Consider the following 19,183-nt stretch of genomic DNA (forward strand, 5'->3'; position numbering starts at 1 on the left):
CAGTCTAGATGCGTTAATGCAACCTGAACCGCAAAGCCCGCAGCGCTGTGGGTCGCTGCAGACGCTCGCTTTGCCGTGACCCGCAGCTCTGACTGTTCCTGCTCCCGGTCGTTTGGATAAAGGCGTGTCCCCTAAGTCATGTATATAACCGTGAGACGGACTGCGGTACGCTTCGGCTCTCCAGTCCTCAGCTCACTGTGCACCAGCAGACAGGCTCGCAACTTCCCCCGCGATGGCAGAGAACTCTCTTGAACAAGTGGTATTCGACAAGCCAAAGGTACGTTCTTATGGCCGAGGGCTGCTTGACGTGGAGGAAGTTTTCCCCTGCGTTTTTACGCACCTTGTGTTCGAGTAAAGCCTGATCTCGTCATGGCAGACGGAAATAAGAAGATTGTTCAAGATCAGGCAGGAGAAATAAATGGCACCAATCCTTTTTAAAGAGCAAGGATTCATTGGTTATTCATCACCGTCTTTCCGTGTGTCGGGTTACGTTTAGGGCGACTGTGACTGATTTCCACCCTCATGTTCCTGTCTGGCGCTCCAACGGAGTTTAACGGGGAGACACGGCTGATTTCTGACGCTTAATCCTGTTTCAATTCGTTTTAAGTCTCGAGCCCGCGCACAGGAAGGGGACGCTTTTTTATTCCCGACACCTGAACGAGTTTGCCTGACGTCCTGGTGGCGGCTCCTCTCATCGGACAGTTATCTGGGACCGTTTTCAGCTACTTTGACAGGTTCGAGTCGTGTAAAGTCCGCCGGTGCCCTTTGGAGTCCCGGCGCCCGGTGCACCTGCTCGGCCCAGGACCTGACAGCTGATAACGAGATCGGAATTGGTTTTGAGGTTGACTCGCGCAAGCAGACATGCGCAATACAGACAGAAGTTAGGCCTCGCACCGTGTTTCGGCGGTACGGTCCCAGAACCTCCCTGGGCAGTCAGGATGGAGTCTTAGAGGAACCTTTCGAATAGATTTGTTGTTATTATTTGGTAACACTCAAGAAGTTCCATGAAGTTTAAGAGAACTCTTCAGAGGAACGTCTTGGGAGGATCATCCAAGAATCTAAACAGAACCAAAGAACTGTTTTGGTTGATCTCCCCAAGTCTTTGTGATGCCATAACAGGTTCTGAAGACATGTAGAGGGAACATCCTTCACGTTCCCCCTAAAAACTCCTGGAACATCCTGAATGTTCCCTGAAGTGGCACCAAATATCCTCCCTCTACCTTTTGGATGTTGCACAATGACATTTTTACCCAGCAGGGATGTTCTCCAACAATGTCCAGTCGTGGAACGTGTTCCTCTTAAAAATCAAACCATTTTCATGTGACCTAAAGAGAACCATCTCTTTTTTTTTTTTACCCCCCCCCCCCCGAAAAAAATTGCAACGTGACCATAAAATAACCGGTACATTCTCAAGGACAACTTCAAACTGCAGGACTGAAGCAGGAGAACATCCTCCACATTCTATAATAGTTAACCTTTACAGAACGTCGTGAAAGATCCCTAGAACGACTCCTCCTCCCCCTACGTGTGTGTGCGTGTGTGTGTGTGTGTGTGTGAGTGTTGATCAGAGATCATGACTTGTAAAAGGAGAGAGCTCGGGGGACTGGAGGCTGCCTCCAAAGTTGATCTCATTAAATATGAATTGTAAAAGCGATACCAGCGTTGAGGTCACTGCGCGTCTGCCCGCCTCCTCACAGCTCACCGACCGCCACCGCTGGAGGCACACATGCAGTTGATGATCTTGAAGAGGCAATAGTATCATGTCAAAATTAGCTCTGCTATAATAACAAACGCTGCCCACGTAAACATGATAGTGATGTAAGACGAAACATAGCTAACACCTTCGTACTTTAGACACTTAGAGTTTCACTGACAGTTCTTATGTGCTTTTCCATCAAATAGCAAGAATATCAGTCAATACTGCTTTTGTTTTTAGCTTCCTAATATTATTGTAGCCCCAAAAGATCCACCATCCAAGCACTGTGACTGAGTCAATCGACTCATCAGTCCTTTCACGGCAGACATTTTGACTGCAGTTGTAAACCTCAACGACGGCTTTCTTCCCGTTTCTGTCTCAGGAAGCTTTGTTAGGGATGTTTTCCCTACCATTTTCTGCTCTGATGTAGAGTCACTGTTGTTTGCCACGAAATAACATGACCATTTTTGAGTAAAGGACAAATGAGGACCAAAAAAATAAATAAAATAAAAAGCTAAGGGAGGGAGGGAAGAAAACAGATGTAACCAAAGAAACACAGTCTAAATATTTGTCGTAAATATTTCGGGGAGAAGCATCCGATCTGGAAGTCTTGTCCATATTTTATAAACACTGTGGGTTTTTTTTTTCTTTCCTTTTGCCACTGTCAGATAAACACAGCAGTATGGTTGCAAACTATGCACACACAAAAACCAGAGCTCATAATCCGACTTTGACGGCCACTGCCGCTGTGACACGACTCATCGTTTTGGTGGGAATTGTCATTGTGTTGTTGATCACGTTCTGCTCAGTGGTGAACTGCAGTGAGACTCACATGTCTGAATTATCTGCAGGTTCTTCTTCTCTAGTGTTTGATAACCCTTCGCCCTTGCACTTCATTTGAATGCTTTTTCCTCGCGTTGGTAGTTCGGGAAACATGAATATTTCATAATACACAACATTCCATCATCTCGATCTCTGTGGATCTGTCAGGAATCACACAGCCCTTACGCACAAGGGTTTTTGTCCAAACAAGTCCTAGCATGACATGTTGTTTTTGCTCAAACTGTTTAAAAAAAACATGTCATTCGTATTCCGCTGCTATGTGGGATTTGGACCTTGTTTTCCTCCCTGGTTTTCCATGGGTGAGACGGTAAAGCAACTTTTGCAGCTGGATGAAGCTCAATAGTGGTCAAGATTTCCTGATCTTGGTCCAACAGAGTTGTAGGATCGTTCATCTGGCGGACAAATCTGTTTTAAACCCCTGAACATCTCTAGTATTGCAAAATCCTGACCGGCTTAGGCCACCTAAAACTAACAAAGAGAAATGTGAAGGAAGAAAAAGATAAATAAATCTGTCATTCGGACTGTTTATGAGGAGAAGTCTGTTTAGTTGAAGTGTTTGGATCTGTCATGGAAAATGAAGGAAACATTTAATTTAGGTCTGGTTTTAAGAAACATTTCCTCTCCATCACTCTGAACCAGAGATAAGAATGAAATATCTCCGGCTGGAAATATTAGGTTTGATTCTTGCCCGGAGCGATGACCAAAGTTGAGGTCTCAGCTGTCGAAGGGGGAGATTTATTACCGTCACCTGCCAAGATAAATCACGGCTCGTGGCGATTGAAGGAGAAGCCAGAGCACTTCTCTTCTTTGACCCTTCTCAAGCAGCCCTGGCCTTTTCTCCACTTGTCACCCGGTCACGTTGACCGCATTCATGACGGGACGCAGCCAGAACCTCCCCTCCACTGGACGCTGCTCACCTTTTATTAACCAATAGTCCACTGTGACGATTCACGTTCACTTCTACGTGTTTTGTCTCATCCGCAGGTTGAGCTACACGTGCATCTTGATGGAGCCATCAGGGTGCAAACCATTGTTGATGTTGCCAAGTAAGTTAGACACACATGAAGATGACATGAAAACACCTCTCTGTGGTTGACTTGACTCGATTATCAGTACTTGTGGACGGGTGTTGAAGTGTGAGGCCAAAATGTTCTCACTTTATTTCAGTTGCAAATTGTAAAACTGGTCAAGAGTTCCCTTTTTCACAGCAGCCAGTTTGATAAGTCTTTTCATGGTGGGCAAGCGTGCAAATAATAACATTAACCCATGGCCCAGTTCCATTTAGGTGTGCCGGGTACCTGGTCGTGCTCATGCTGACTCCCCGGATTAGTGGCAGCACTGATTAGAACAGGATCCCGGTTAATTTGATCAGTTACACCTGTGTTTGTTGCTAAGGCTGGTTTACTGGATCAGTTTTTCTTCTTGTGATGCAGAGAGACTAAAATCAAGCGCTGATTCAGTTGCTTCATTTCAGCCGTTTGTCTGTTAGACGAGCGCAAGCTTGAGTTTACCTCATAGAGGACCGAGTTCATTTTTGGACCACGCCGACTATGTGAGGTGAGATTTGAGAAGACACGTGTGTCCCCCTTGACGAACAAAGTGTTATTACGTGACGTACGAACTGAACCTAAGGCTATGTGAGAAGAAATGTATCCCCGACAAATTGTACCATTACATTAATTCTTGTAGAGTTCCCAGGCTGCCACTGAGCAGCAGATTAGTAACGGCCATTATTAACTCTTCCCTCCCCGGCATTGATGAGATTTTTCTGGGAAACTGCCCCTGCGCACCTTGTGACAGAATACTGCATGCCTAGATCCAGAAACAAGCTAACAAGAAGCTCCAGAAACCAGAAGGCACTGCAAACGGATCAGTGTTGTGGTCCTACACGGGGCCTGTGGCGCTGCACCGGGCCAGTTCAGGGACGTGATTGGGAGGATGGATGTACTGGTTGACTGGGGGCTTACAGTTCCAACAGGCTGATTAATACTGTTAATTTTTTGTATTATACAATTGGAGTAACAATACAGACATGAATTAAAACCCCTCAAAACAAGTGAATACATGGATCTCTTTTATGCTTCGTTCCCTATAGAAGCCTGCTGCATGCTAGTTAGCTTAGCACAATGCTAGTCAATGATAACTGTTAGCATACCTCTGAAACATTTTTCCTTTCAGAAAGGCCAGGGAAACAGATTTTAACTTGTTTTTTAATTTTTTTTGCAGGCTACCTTAAATTTTATGTTTTATTTTGTCAGCAATTCCCCGTTTTTAGTGGCGTATATCTTTGCTGAAAGACTAACCGACTAAGCAACCTTTGGCTGTGATGAAACAGTATCCTTAATGGTGTCTTATTTCTCTCCTCTCTGTCCAGGAGACGTGGCATCCCTCTGCCAGCGAGCTCTGTGGAGGAGATGACACATAACATTATCGTCCACCAGCCCGCCACCCTCACACAGTTCCTCAGCAAGTTTGAGGCGTACATGCACGTGATTGCGTAAGTGCTTGCATGTCACCTTTAGTTTCATATTTACTGAGGGTGTTTTCTTGCTGAACAGGTGACACTGAGGGCAAAGAGCAAGTCTGAGGATTAAGAGTCAGGGTCCAGCCATTAGTGTCACAATAAAGTTGCTCCATGTAGCTTCAATTATCACACACATGCAGGCACTGGGGCTGGAGTGGAACCACTGTTTGTGATTGGTGGGGTCAGGATGTAACATGCAACTTATGTAACGTAGCACCATGGAGAGGGGGTTCATTTAAAATCATGGACATGCAGAAGAGGAGCACATCATGTACCCTGGTAACGGAACTGGTTCTGAACCCTCTCGCTCTGGTGTATTTAGTCATCGAGTGGCAGGAATGAGCTGTTTAGAAAAGACCAAACTCCCTCAACGGCTGTTAGAGCAACAACAATGAGTGTGTAGGGGCGGAATGGACCCCTCTGTGTGAAGCCTTGTGTTCCCTTTGGTTTCAGCAACATGGGGAAGTTGCTAGCAGAGTTTAGCTCACGCAGAATTGCTGTGCGAGCTCATCGGTACTGTTTGGGGGGGGGGGGGCTGCATGTGCATTTCGGCTTTCAATGTAAATGCTGGAAGCTGTGTTGTTGTTGTTGTTGTTGTTGTTGTGTTGTTCTTCGTCCCGTGGGACAAAGACAAGAATGGAGCAACAACATAGAGACAGAGAGATGCAAAATATAAGATGCACAAGGTTAGGAGAAATATTAGAACTGAATCTTATATTTCTTTGTACAAGCCAGGACCTGCCCAGATTTCCACAACATAACTTTTGTAGATCCGGTCCTGACCTCCCCACTAAAAGGGCTCTCATACCACAACCATGAGACATGTGAAACCATCTGCCAGCCCCATAATTGACACCCAAGTGCCCCCTCCTTGAAAGCAGCTCCTAGCCTCCCTAAACAGACCTTAACTGTCGTTTGAACACACATTATTCAGTATTGAATTCGGTGAAGCTGTGTTGCGTGTAAATATCAACAAGGAGCTAGAAATGTTTATGTAACATTTTTTAGTTTGAAAAATGTGTCATTTTTTTTAAGCCTTTGCATACAGAGTTGATCTCATGCGCAGCATCTTAACGTATTTCTGTAGGGTTCTCCCTCTCGCCAATCAATAATCTGCTTTTGTATGCACAGTGCAGCAGAGGCAGTGTTAAAGGCCCCTCATCCCAGACCCATGAGCTATGCAAACATCCTTTTTCACAGTTGCTCCGTTTGTTAGTCTTTGACTAAGGAGATTTATGCAGAAGAGAATGAGCACATATCCACACCAAGGTCCAGTTAAAGGGATTGCTGGTTTGGGGTGCTCCAAGTCTGGGTGGGACACCTCTTTCAACAGAACAAGCTTTTCCCCTTTGACATTAGTCGGAGTTTTGTTTCTGGATACATCCACCAAATACATCGAATTTACCAAGAGTATAGGAGAGTTAATTTGTTATTGAATATTACAACCAACCTTTCTCACAATTCCAGAGTCATAGAGAGCAAATCTGTTCCCATAGGTTACAAATCCAGAGGCTCTGATTATGAATCCGTGTCTACGCCGACACATGAATATCCAGGAGGACAAAATTGGCACATCTCCTTTATTTTTCTCGTCTGATACTAGAAGGACATTTTTCAGTTATTTGAACAATTAAACTAGGCCTTAGACATGGAGGAGGCATTCAAAGGAGATTCATGTAATCAGATAAATAGCCGTGTAAATTATTACTCATTACTATTGAAAGGTGGCAGAGTTAAGATGATGAATTTGCAGTAGCTAATGGTTTTATTTGTGGCGGTGAGATAAAGTTGATCTTTTCTAAAGGGCAAAGTGTTTCTTTTGTCTTTCTCTTTCTCTTTTCTCAGTGGGGACAGGGAGGCTATAAAGAGGATAGCCTATGAGTTTGTGGAGGACAAAGCGAAGGAAGGGGTGATTTATGTGGAGGTCAGATACAGCCCGCACTTACTGGCCAACACTGAAGTGGATCCCATCCCGTGGAACCAGGAGGAGTACGTCTTTGTTTCAGTGGCTGCAAATTAGGACCAGATATTAAATGTAGCTAATGCTTTCTTGTGTCTTCTCCCCTCAGAGGTGACCTGAGTCCAGATGAGGTGGTGCATCTGGTAAACAAGGGTCTCAGTGAGGGGGAGAGGGCCTTCAATATCAAAGCCAGGTCCATTCTATGCTGCATGCGTCACATGCCAAGTAATGAACTGTTCATGCTCCCGTCTGCCCAATCAGCCTTGTGAGATAAGGTTCACTACTGTACTGTCTCCCTGTTGTGTCTCTAAACTCCGTCTCTGGTGAGACAATGAGCCGGAGCACCACAGGGAAGTCCACAGAAATTAGTACTGTACTGTAATACTGCTGTTTCTACCTCTCTAATGACATCCATGGATTTCCACATTTGTTAAATATGAATTATTCAAGAATTATTTTATCTGGGGGCATGTTTTTTCAAAATTAAACCCTTTAAATATCCACCAGAATTTGGAAAATTGTCTTAAAACTAATATTGCTGGTGAATAAGGAGATACATGGATCTCACAGGACAAATATTAATTTGTGTTACATCAGTGATAATAGTTGGAATTGTGGTTGACTGTGTGTGTGTGTGTGAGATGTATAAACAGCTCCAGTAAAAACAAGAGTAACGGTGCTTTATCGTCATCTGCAGTCGCACCAATAATAAGAACGTTAGACATCTGCTGGAGCCTTGCAGCTGTTTCCTGTGCTGCGGTCAGCCAACTGCAATTCATATCTGTCGATGTGTGTTTGACCCCGTACAGGATATCTGATTTAGTCATTATAGAGGAAGTCTCCCTCCAATATTGAATGACACTCTAGTGCAGTTGTGTCATTTGAGTGATATACATCCCAATAATTCAACGTAGGATCGATATATGCTGATGTATCCACCATGTTTGCAAACACACATTACTGCTTTGTGGCCCAGACTCGGACAACAAGATGAGTGAAAGGTTCTTGATCAAAAATTCGTTCTTACACACAATAGGAGTTTTTCTAGGAGCTTTTAATTAATTCTTACAGTCAGGAAGCAAAGCCTAAGAGCTCCTTGTACCTCCCATTGTGTACCTCATCACATTAAAGCAATAGTTCACCCAAAAAGTGTCTTTTGCCCTTCAAGTATCCATAAGTCTGAATTCTGGAGACATTTTTCCCTCCTGCTTTACTTCTGTGTCGCTCCCGGAAAGATCGCCACGTATGTTTAGCTTGATGCTAATACTGACAGGCTACAGCAGCAAAACTACCGGAAACCATCAGTTTATGATTTCTCAAGTGCATCATCCGATATAATGTGCGTTACCTTTATCCAGCTGTATTCTTAATAATCCTCAAACGCTTTTGATTCGATCAAAAAGCAATCAAACCACAACGCCTCCATGTTTATTGAGAGAAGCACCGAGCAAAACCAGCTCATCAAAGAAATGCACAGATTAAACAAGGGTTAAACAAAGTCCTGCAATTGCAACTCTTATGCCTGGACCACCATCTAGCCACGAAGAGTAAGTGGTTAGCATAGCTTAGCTTAATTTATCTTAGTTTGGCATAAGAAATAGAAAGAGTAGGAAAAGTAATAACCAGCTCCATGCAAGGATAAAAAAAAAAAAACAACAACTAACACCCAGCTCTTTGAAAACTCATAAATTCTACGATGTATACAATGGAAACATACTTGTTGTGCTGTCATGTCATTTTAACACACGTGCCGCCACCGGAATGCATTGGAATGTTGTTGTGAAATTTTGGTCCATTTTGTGTGAGATTATCCCGGCAAAAGTTAGAATTTGTTGGCACAAACTGCGTTGTCGCTGTTGTGCTGTTGAACTTCCAGAGTTGTAAAATATCAAACTGGCCTCATATCAACCCCCAAAAGAAATATTTGCTCGCTGAAATATTCAGCAGTTGCAGCCAGCTGACTTGCTGTTTCAGAACAGAACATTCGCCTCCAGGACCATCAACCAATTTACCGTCATCATGAATCTGTTTTATCATGTTATTGTTGTGCTACGCTAATTGCTGCTGGCTGTAGCTTGCCTCTAGGTTGGAGTCTGTCTTTTCTAACTTGTTTTATCTCTGGTTATCATGCTAGCGTTTCTTTGGCCTCCTCAAGTTGTCGACTGTCACATATTGAGGGGGAGCTGAGGCGTGGCACATGTCACTGTTTGTGTGTGTGTGTGTGTGTGTGAGAGAGAAAGCTGACGGGACCAAGGCTAATGGAATGTTTGTGTTTGAATCCCCCAGACTGGTCCATGGATGTGGTGGAGCTGTGTAAGAAATATCGCCATGAGGGAGTCGTGGCCATCGACCTGGCGGGTGACGAGTCCCTCAACTGCGAAGCCTGTCCAGGACACAGGAAGGCCTACGAGGTGAGCATGTTGAAACAAACATAATCCCACCAGACAGACCGCTAACAGCTGACGTGAGAGGAGCCGGCGTGCATGTGTGTACTGGTACAACTGCTTATGTGAGGACCGGCTTGAGTTTTAAACAACTGTTGTGAAGACATTTTGATTAATCCTCAGTCTGAATCATCACTCACACACACCTTTAAAGAATAATTTGGGGAGGGGTTAAGACTTGATTTATGGGTTAAGATTAGCAATTCCTTCGCTTTCAGGTGAGGATAAGCTGAGACATGCATAGTACCTACCGCTAAGGTAGCTGCTCCGACATGTGTATGTGTGTGATGGTAGAAATGCCACTGCGACATGGGGTGTCAGTGACTTTCAGGAATCCTTAGAAAGAGTTTGAAGTCCTGGAGGATGAATGACTCAAGGAGACACACCTCCGATGCTTTTCGTCTCATTGCATCCAGGGGTGCAGTCATTCCATCCTGCACAAACTCAAGGGCTTCCCCATCTTGTCTTATTTTATACCTTTTATGAGCCCTTTATTTCAAAATTCAATTTAATTTGGCTGTCACTTATCACATAATACCTGCCAAACATATTCCCATGGTTGTTTAGCATAGATTAGCATTGATGTCAGCTGAAAGCACCGCTGTTCCTACACTGCTTGTCCCAGAGCTGCTTCCATGTTTTTTGCCAATGCTACTTGCTGGAGTGTCTGTTTGACTGTCTCTCAGGCTGGCTGCCCTACCTGGATAGGTGCATGGCTTTTCAATGACGACAGCAGGATTAATACATCAGTCCGTCCTTACTAGACCTTCTGATCAAACAGGTTTGAGCAGAGTCACTGCCTCCTGTCACACGCCTCAAGCTAACCAGGATTCAAATGTTTAAGTGGAGCCAGCGAGGTACGTCAGTAAAACCAGTTTAAAGCAAAAATACAACAACAAAAAAAAGAGAACCAAATTTCTGCCAACGTTTATCGATTATAGCAGAGTGAACTTAAGTGATCAGTTGTGGTTGTCAGACTAATGGATGAGACATCTTGATCAGACAACGGCTCTGGAGGCGCGTGGCTGCAGGGTGGAGATGACGCGCGAGATCTGCTCGGGCCAGATAAAGGGACTTTGACTGCTAACGTCCTGTGAACATCAGTAGAGTTGGGTCTTAATCGCTCTCGTAAAGAACTGCTCATTTGTTTATCATGTGCCATTAGTTAATTCTGACCTACTGTGACTCTTAATTACTTTCAGGTCGGTCACTAAAAACCAGGCCCTAGCCTTTGTCCCCTCACCGTACAGAGCTGTCACCAGCCAGGCAGCATGCACCATCATTATGTGTAGTAGTAAAATACGAGTACTGAGACAACCTTCATGTTCCCGTTGCTTTGCACACACATGGTGGAGGGACAAAGGTGAACACTAAACATTCATAACATACTCTCATCTCAACTCCAGTGATAATGAGGTTAAAATACGACCAGTCAGACTAACTAGAGGCAATTGATTTGTCAATAATTCATAAACTGGCTGTAAAGTAGTAATATATTATTAAAAGTCAACATTCAATTTAGAGTCTTCTAGCCTGGGGAGGAAGCAGGAGTACCAGAGAGAACCCACACAGGTACAGGGAGAACATGCAGACTCACACTGAAAGACCCCGTGCTCCAGCCGGGGCTCGAACCCAGAACCTTCTCGCTGTGAGGCGACGGTGCTGACCGCTGCACCACCGTGCCGCCCATAATGCATTTCCTTTTTCTGTAATTAATTGTAAATGGTTTTGAAGTTTTATTTTAGACACTACAGGAAGACTCTTCCAGAGGTGTATGAACCTGTTCAGTCCACTCATTGCAAGAACAGATCGTGTCAGAGCATGTCAGGATCCATGAGAAACCTCCTCAGATCAGATGAGCATGAACGTAGTTTGTGCGGATGTTGCACACATTTCACTCCTCCATAACACTAAAAAACAACCATTCATACGATTAAACTGCCGATGGATGTCATGATGCATTTGGGTTACGCTGGCTTCACACGTGTGTCATGTAGTCATCCATGAAACATGCATGTTTCTATGTACGTATCTTGAATTCTTGAAAAGTTCTGTCTAGTATCTTGGTTCCACAGGTGTCGTATGCCTCAAAAACTCAGCATTTATTATTCTACGATTAGTCTCTGTATAGCGATTATTTAGTAGCAGGAGAAGTGACGAGTAGCCGAGGTCCTATCGAGGTGAATCTGTACTGACAGAACGTCGAAATGTTCTTCAATCATCAACAGGACTCCAGAGTCCGCTCTAATACTGAGGGTTATCTTCGTGACCTCGAGATAAACCAGCCTGACTTCGCTTGTGCAATACAATTTTTAAATGTTTGTTTCACCCAGCGGACGTAGTTGTTTAGGCCAAACAACACCTTTTCCCCTCTGAAACAAAGCAAAGCAAGAGGATGCTGCAGTGATGCGATATCCAGATGTTTGGTTGCTGATGGTTGCTCCGTGATTGACTTTGTTTGACAGGAAGCGGTTCGTTGTGGGATCCATCGAACAGTTCACGCAGGAGAGGTGGGCCCGGCGTCAGTGGTGAAGGAGGTACGCCGCCGCCCAACAATAACCTGAGACATTTCTGGCCAAAGTGAAGAGTCATCTGAGTCCAACTTTAAATAGCAGCTAAACAATGAAGTCACGTACTAAGAGCAGGAACGGCTGCAGCAGATGCTGGAGCAGAGCTAAGCAAGCAGGGGCTTTGTTTGAAAACGCCTTGTGAATTATGTCAACGGTGAAGGATGGACAGGACGAAGATAAGGGTGGAAATTTTGGAATATAGGAGCACACACTCACACACACACACACACACTCACACTCAAAATTCTCACACCCCACCAGCATCACACACGGTGAGATGCAGGTTGGCTGTGTGTGAGCGTGACTACGTGCTCAGAAGTTGTTGTACTGGCAGTTAAATTCTCACCTCCCTGTTGCAATGAACTAATGTGAAGCATTTGTGTGTGTGTGTGTGTGTGTGTGTGTGTGTGTGTGTGTGTGTAAATATTTTTCAGTAAGCCAGGAAATATTGAGGCACTTTTTTTTTTTTTTACAAAAATTCAACCACAGACAGAAAAGTCAGTTCTTTTGTGTATTTTTTTCATAGTTTTTCATAACGCAAGTGTCAGTTAATGTACTCTTCATTATAAAATAAAATCAAAAAAAAAAAAACTGCAAAATGAATAACAAACTTAAGGGTAATGAAAAGAAGAAGAATAGCAAATTCTGCAAAAAAAAATAACCCCTAAATTTAAATGTTTTGATATTACAATCATAGCTTTAGCAATCGGACTGTTTGGTTGGATATATTACCTAAAATAATTAACTGAGTAAAAGTCTAAAATATAAAAGCAGTATTTATAAAATTACTGACTGAATTTCCATTCCAACCCACAGGTGGACTGCAGATTTTATTAGAGGCACCGAATAAATTTGCAAAAATTCCTCCAAAGTCAGAGATCTAAAACTGCAGTGCACAACTGAGCCGCATGGGGGAGCTCGTCGGTTTTCTAGTGCACAGTTCTAAACACTAAACCCACCAGGTTTTGCATCCAGCAACTGGAGATGGATGTTTGGCTCATAAAACAAAGGACAGACTAGATTACAGCAAGCGTGCCATTTACAAAAATAATTCAAAATGCCTTGATTTTGAACAGAGAAAAGGAAATAAAAATGAGATTGTTAACTCAAGCATGAATGTGTTTATTTGGTTTCGTCCGTTAAGTATTTAACACATGTACACAATATTTTTCAAACAGCTGTTTGAAATGGCTGGTTTATCTTTTATGAAGTAATACAGAAACAGCTGTGACGGGATCAGGAAATGAATTTTGTTGTAATTAGCATTATTTTCTATGACTAACCAGGCACAAACGCAGCCTCTTACAATGGTTTGTCATTTTAAAAAATTGACTTCCAAGAAAAAGGGAGAACAAGTTTGGGAGGCTAAAAGATTACCTTCCTGTTATATTTTTAAACATACCAATTATTTAACATATATTGAATAATTCATGGTTTTAAAATTATAACACACACTCACAAGGGCTCCGAGCCAGACTGCTTTCAGGAAGTCGGTTTATTATAACAGGAAGGTGTGATTAACTGCTTCCCTAAAACACTGCAGTAATATTCAGGCCTGCCAAAATTATTGTGCACGCTCACACTCAAACAATCACACACACAGTTGCTTATAACCCGCAGTGTGTGTGTGTGTGTGTGTGTGTGTGTGTGTACATTCATGTGTGTGCAAAGTCAGCGTCAATGATCCTTTCTTTCAGTGTTTTCTCCCTATTCTTCCTTCCATAATTACACAAAAACATGTTGGGTTCAGCAGAGATATGAGTGTGTGTGTGTGTGTGTGTGTGTGTGTGTGTGTGTGTGTGTGTGTGTGTGTGTAACTATATGGTGGCTGCCACACTACGTGGCCCCTCTCTGTCTTCAAAGTGACATTTCAGCTCTGCCCTGACAGTTGTCCCGAGAATAGCACGACGTTTCTGCTGACACGCACCCCTCGGAGGAGTTTTTGTGGTTTCTAACTTCTGATATTTTAGGCTGTGGAAGTGCTGAAAGCCGAGCGAGTTGGACATGGTTACAGAACCCTGGAAGACCGAGTTTTGTACAAACAACTGCTGGCTCAGAACATGCACTTTGAGGTAAGGAGGCTCCCAAACTGAGGCTTTAGATTTCTGGTTGTACTTCAAGTGCAAGTGTGCCTGAATTTTCAAGTCATCAATGCACCATCTATCATGATTCTAGTCACTGAATGATTTTATCAGGAAATGAAGTTGAAGCAGTGATACGCTGACCCCTGGTGGAGGTCGGGGACGCTCCTCTGACAGGAGAACCTGCAGAAATGAGCGTCGTGATGGTTTTTCTGGTTGCAGGTGTGTCCCGTTTCCAGTAAGCTGACAGGCGCCTGCGACTCCGATTTCACCAAGCATCCCGTCATCACGTGAGCCGCTTTACGCTTTTACAAGAACGACAATGAAACGTCCGTGACAGCAGATTTGATCCCATTTTCATTTGTCTTTCATCACTTCGTCTCTGCAGGTTCAGGAAGGACAAAGCCAATTACTCTCTGAATACAGATGACCCTCTGATCTTCAACTCCACCCTGCAGCTCGACTACATCACGGCACAGAAATACATGGGCTTCACCGAGGAGGAATTCAAAAGACTGGTGAGATCAAGCACCTGAATAATTGTATCAGTAGTTCACAGGATGAAGGCGCTTGAATAGGAACCCTCTCCTTTTCATTTATTCATAACACAGTTTTCCAACACTCAGGCTTTTACTGTGTTGCTCCCAAAGCGCCTCACAATGCACAGCACGACTGAGGCGATGTGAACGAGGAATGACCCGAAGGATTTTAGGCTCAACAACGAATGATTTCGTAATTTTTGAATACAACATACTATGATTTTTTTATTTTTTTTAAAACATACCAGAACCAGATATAAAGCCGATACAGTGTATCTGAAATCTGTCTATACGGTCTTAATTTTCCTGTCGTGAACTCTCAACGATTAAGATAGTTTTTTTTGTTCTGTTTTGTTTTTTTAAAGTTCAAAATTTATATTCATAGAGTTCACCTGCCAATAGCCAAGTTGTTATGGGGTAAAGTAAGAAAAGCTGGTGAACCGTGATGATCGATAGTTTCAGGTGATGTAGGCGATGCTGACTGTAAAGTAAAACTCCCTGTAAAACTCTTGAATTTAAAAAACAAAACAAAACATTTTCTTGTATTCGCAGGCAAAATCAAAACCATCCGCAACAGTTTAGTCACTGTGTGAATTTTTCCGTTACCTGAGTTTATTGAGCTGAAGTCAAGTTCACCACGGCTCTGAGTAGCAGATACTTTAGATGCCCACCAGAAACCGTGACCACGAATGAGATTTGATACAGCATACGAGTTTGACATCGCCCACTCTGAGTTTTGCAGTTCAAACAGTTAAGATTTAAAAGCTGGTACAGCTGGTGTTCAAAAATAAAATATCCAAGTGCCATCTTTACAGGTTGGTTTTATGTTACTGTTGTCGTTGTGATTAAATTACACAGCAAGGTATTTAATTGCTTATAACATTTACATCTTTATGGTCTTTCTTTGCCTGCGTACGCTAATTATACCCTTGGTTGCTAATTAAAGCAGGAACAAAAGCTGGCTAAGAAAAATATTCCTCACATTAAAGAGCCGCAAATCCCCCGAATAATGGCGTTGTTTAACATGATTGGTTTCACATCCAAGCTCACACAGACTTGCGTTTGTGGATGGAGTTTGCGGTAGATTTTCACTGGAATGCAACATGATGGGAATTTGCTTTCCAGCTGAGAGCTGGAGGAGAAAATCAAGATGTTGCTAATCGCTGCAGTCATTATGAAGCTAGTTAGCTTAGCTCACCATCAAGACACACACACACACACACACACACACACACACACACACACCTGTACTGTGGGTCAACTAGTGTCCACTACATCTTGGTCCAGAGAATTTACTCTCTGGAAATTTGTCTTCTGAGTTAAGTCAAAGGCTTTCGAGTCCTTATGCTAGGCTAAGCCAAGGGGTTAGTGCTTCACGTGTCTTGTCTCCTCAGTGAATTCTCTGTAAGAGAGTATATTCAACTATTCCCCTAAGTGACATCATGACTTATTTGGAAACATGTTAAATTTGTGCTTTGTGGGCTTTTTTTTTCCTAGAACATCTGTTCCGCCAAGTCGAGCTTCCTGCCTGAGAAGGAGAAGGAGGAGCTCCTGGAGCAACTGTACGAGGCCTACGGGATGATACAGAGCACTGCCTTTTAAACTGAGCTAGGAAAAGGAAGTACAAGGAGGGAAAAAAAAACACTCTGAAACCTTTATCTCCCCCACCTGACACAATCGAATGTCTTTTACTTTCCTCAGATATGAAGCCTATACAGTATATCAAACATGGCCGCTGCCTTCACCTCCCACAGCTGTAGGTCACCAGCTTCAGGGATTGTGTTCAGTCATTTCCATCCAGAGGAATACCTCAGTTTACAGTTAGAGAGGACGTCGTGGCGCTGGGCAAACACGTGTTTTGTGTTCATTAAGCAGTATTTCAGAATACATTGTAGTGTTTACATCCTGTCGTCAAAGATAGAATCAGGGATACCTTTGATGCGCAACTAATCTTTTTGTTTTTTTTAAACATTTCATGTGAGCCCTTTTACGACCATTGCAACTTCCTCCAGGAACAAAGAACCTTTGGAGGAGCCATGTCAGTTTTGTCCACATGACTTCATGAAGTCTCACCAACTTTTTCATCCATTGAACATTTTGGACTGGTTCAGTACTCACTACATATTATTTCAACTGCTAAGAAGGACAGCAGGCTATCATGCCATTGTTGCTACATTACAGATGTACATGGAGCAGAACAGCAGAAAACGTACACGCGATGGACCAGCGATGAGCTCAAGGGTTTAGGCTAAAAACGACACACAGCAGGAAAGACAGAACGGCCATCAACAATGAGAAAGCTTAGTTGTTGTTTTTTTTCATATGTCAGCGGACTTATTTGGCTCATCGTCATACATCTTTAGACCGGAGTCAAAGTACAGACGATGGACACAAGGAACCTCTTCAGTCCAGGACTTGTGGTCGGACAGGGGCTTCAGTCAGCTCTGAGGGAAGGCTAGGGGAGGGTATTTGTTGTCCCCTGGGGTGAAAAGCTTGTTGAAAGTTCAGAACTTACCAACTATTGAGGGAGCCATGGATTGAGGGGACGTGCTCCCCACCCCCCACCCCCAAATGTCAGGTGCAACAGCTGAATACCAAAACTCTTCGACCATTAGGTGGCGAACAACTTTGCGCGTTTTTACACTTCAAAATTAATTCCCAATCTCTTTTGATGTATATATTTATTTAAAAAAAAACTTTTTTTCTCCAATATCTCTAAATAAGAAGCACTTCCAGTTATTACTGCCACATTAATGACACATGAAAAACATCATAATAAAAGCTATTTGCCTGCACCTCAGCCCGCTTTGTCTCACTACTTTGCCAGTAATTACTCTTCAGGAGGAAATAAGCTCAAGCCGTGCATTTAAGACACATAGCGAAGAAAATTGAAACAGCTTTGCAGATAAACTGCTCCGTCATCTGATAAATGGGAACACTGGGGCCATGCTAGGTGGAAATGTAAACACTGGCGTCCTGTGGCCATCCTAATGTACACAAAAGCTGTATTCAATAATATTTATGGCTCTGGAACAACTCGGCACTGTGCTCATTTATCCTGGTTGGCTTGAATTCACTGCCGTCACAGCTCGCTTACCTGCTTCGCTCAATACAAACATGAGAGCTCAATTAAAAGCATAAAATACAAATATTACAGTAGATTCATAAGTATTTTATTACACAAAGAAAATTGCTATCACAAAGTTACCACTTAACATTTAGCAATAAATATGAACACGGCTATGTTTGTTACTGAAAAAGATTGACAAGACTTGACAATGAAGTAGAACAAGAGGGTCTCACACACACACACTCACACAGATACAGACACACACACACACACACACACACACAGAAAATGACAAATGGATGATTATGAGTACGCCCTCCAGGACATAGTTCCATATTAGGCTGGAAAAATGTTTCGAGTGTTATTTATGTATTCAGCTGAGTCCATCTCCACAGACATCTGAAGTTTCTGTGCTTTCTTCTCCCATCAGGAATATAAATGAGTAACAGAGTATGAAGCAAAAAAGCAGCGTCCCGACTGCCAGTTCTACTCCGTTCTGTTCCCTGTGTTACAATCTCATCCAATTAAAAATCGTACATTTGGGCCAGCGAGGCTCCTAACAAGCCGGCAGTGAGCGCCTGTGTCCAGTTAGGACAACCAATAAACACGCTTTCCTATTTCCTTCTCCCCTCACTTGCTCCCCCCCATAACTTCCTTGCCTCTGCCCCCTTCAGTCTCTGGCTGAGTTTAGGACGGGCCTCCACTTCCTTGGGCATCTTGGCTGGTGGAGCCCTCAGCCTCAGGGGCTGGAGAGGCCCCCGGGTCGCCTGGTGGAAAACATGGGAAAAATATGCACAACAATCAGTTACAGCTCTCAGTGTAAATAAGCAAGCTCCAAAGTGGTTTGGAATTCCAGTCAGCAGGAAATAAATCTGCTCTCGGGCTCTAGATGGAGAAAGACAATCCTGTTGAAGGAAATACAACTTCCCTTCAGCAACTCACTGTCATCATGATATGAAATTATCTTCAAATGAGAGACTTCCCGCCTCACCGACCTTCAAGCAGCTTGATTTACAGTGGTCAAATTGGTTATCAAGTGCAGGGAAACCTATCTTATTTAAAAGGAAGTTAGCAAGAACAATTGTGTGAAAACAAATGTCAGAGCGGGATCTTTTGTTCACAGAGACATATTTCTCTGAACAACTTGACACCCTAATGAGCCGCCGGTGCACATTAGCACTTGTTTAGTCTATTAAGCTGAAAGGTGCCCCTTAAAACATGGTAGATGGTGAAAACCTGCTGCAGGAGCATGGAAGGGCAACTCGCTTTCTTCCCACTCATGCATATGCATCCATTGGGAAGGTCGGCCACGTCACTTTTTGCACCGGGCACTCCAACATACGACCATCTGGCCATGAGAGCAGAGGAGGTCGGCCATTCTGCTGCAGCTCAAACGCCACCAGCCGAGCAAAGCCACATGTCTACATTTTGACAGCGCTCTCGTCCTGCATGACAC

The 19,183-nt window shown here is 43.5% G+C and overlaps 2 protein-coding genes across 2 annotated transcripts in view; one reads left to right on the forward strand and one right to left on the reverse strand.

Moving 5' to 3' along the window:
* Positions 1-17,712, forward strand: ada (adenosine deaminase). Its single transcript, XM_086213233.1, has 11 exons — positions 1-277; positions 3,524-3,585; positions 4,914-5,036; positions 6,909-7,052; positions 7,133-7,248; positions 9,310-9,434; positions 11,933-12,004; positions 14,008-14,109; positions 14,341-14,408; positions 14,507-14,636; positions 16,155-17,712. Exons 1-11 carry the CDS (start codon positions 233-235, stop codon positions 16,257-16,259), a joined length of 1,092 nt encoding a protein of 363 aa, XP_086069359.1. The 5' UTR covers positions 1-232; the 3' UTR covers positions 16,260-17,712.
* The window catches only part of pkig (protein kinase (cAMP-dependent, catalytic) inhibitor gamma), a 25,697-nt gene continuing 23,808 nt past the window's right edge, over positions 17,295-19,183 (reverse strand). The window contains exon 3 of the mRNA XM_086213234.1: positions 17,295-18,494. Coding sequence (XP_086069360.1) covers positions 18,415-18,494 — 80 coding nt within the window. The 3' untranslated portion in view covers positions 17,295-18,414. The remainder of the gene's footprint in view (positions 18,495-19,183) is intronic.

This window comes from Aulostomus chinensis, chromosome 9, assembly GCF_037954235.1.
Source record: "Aulostomus chinensis isolate RoL2024-O1b breed Wild chromosome 9, RoL_Achi_v1.0, whole genome shotgun sequence".
Taxonomy (NCBI): Eukaryota; Metazoa; Chordata; class Actinopteri; order Syngnathiformes; family Aulostomidae; genus Aulostomus; species Aulostomus chinensis.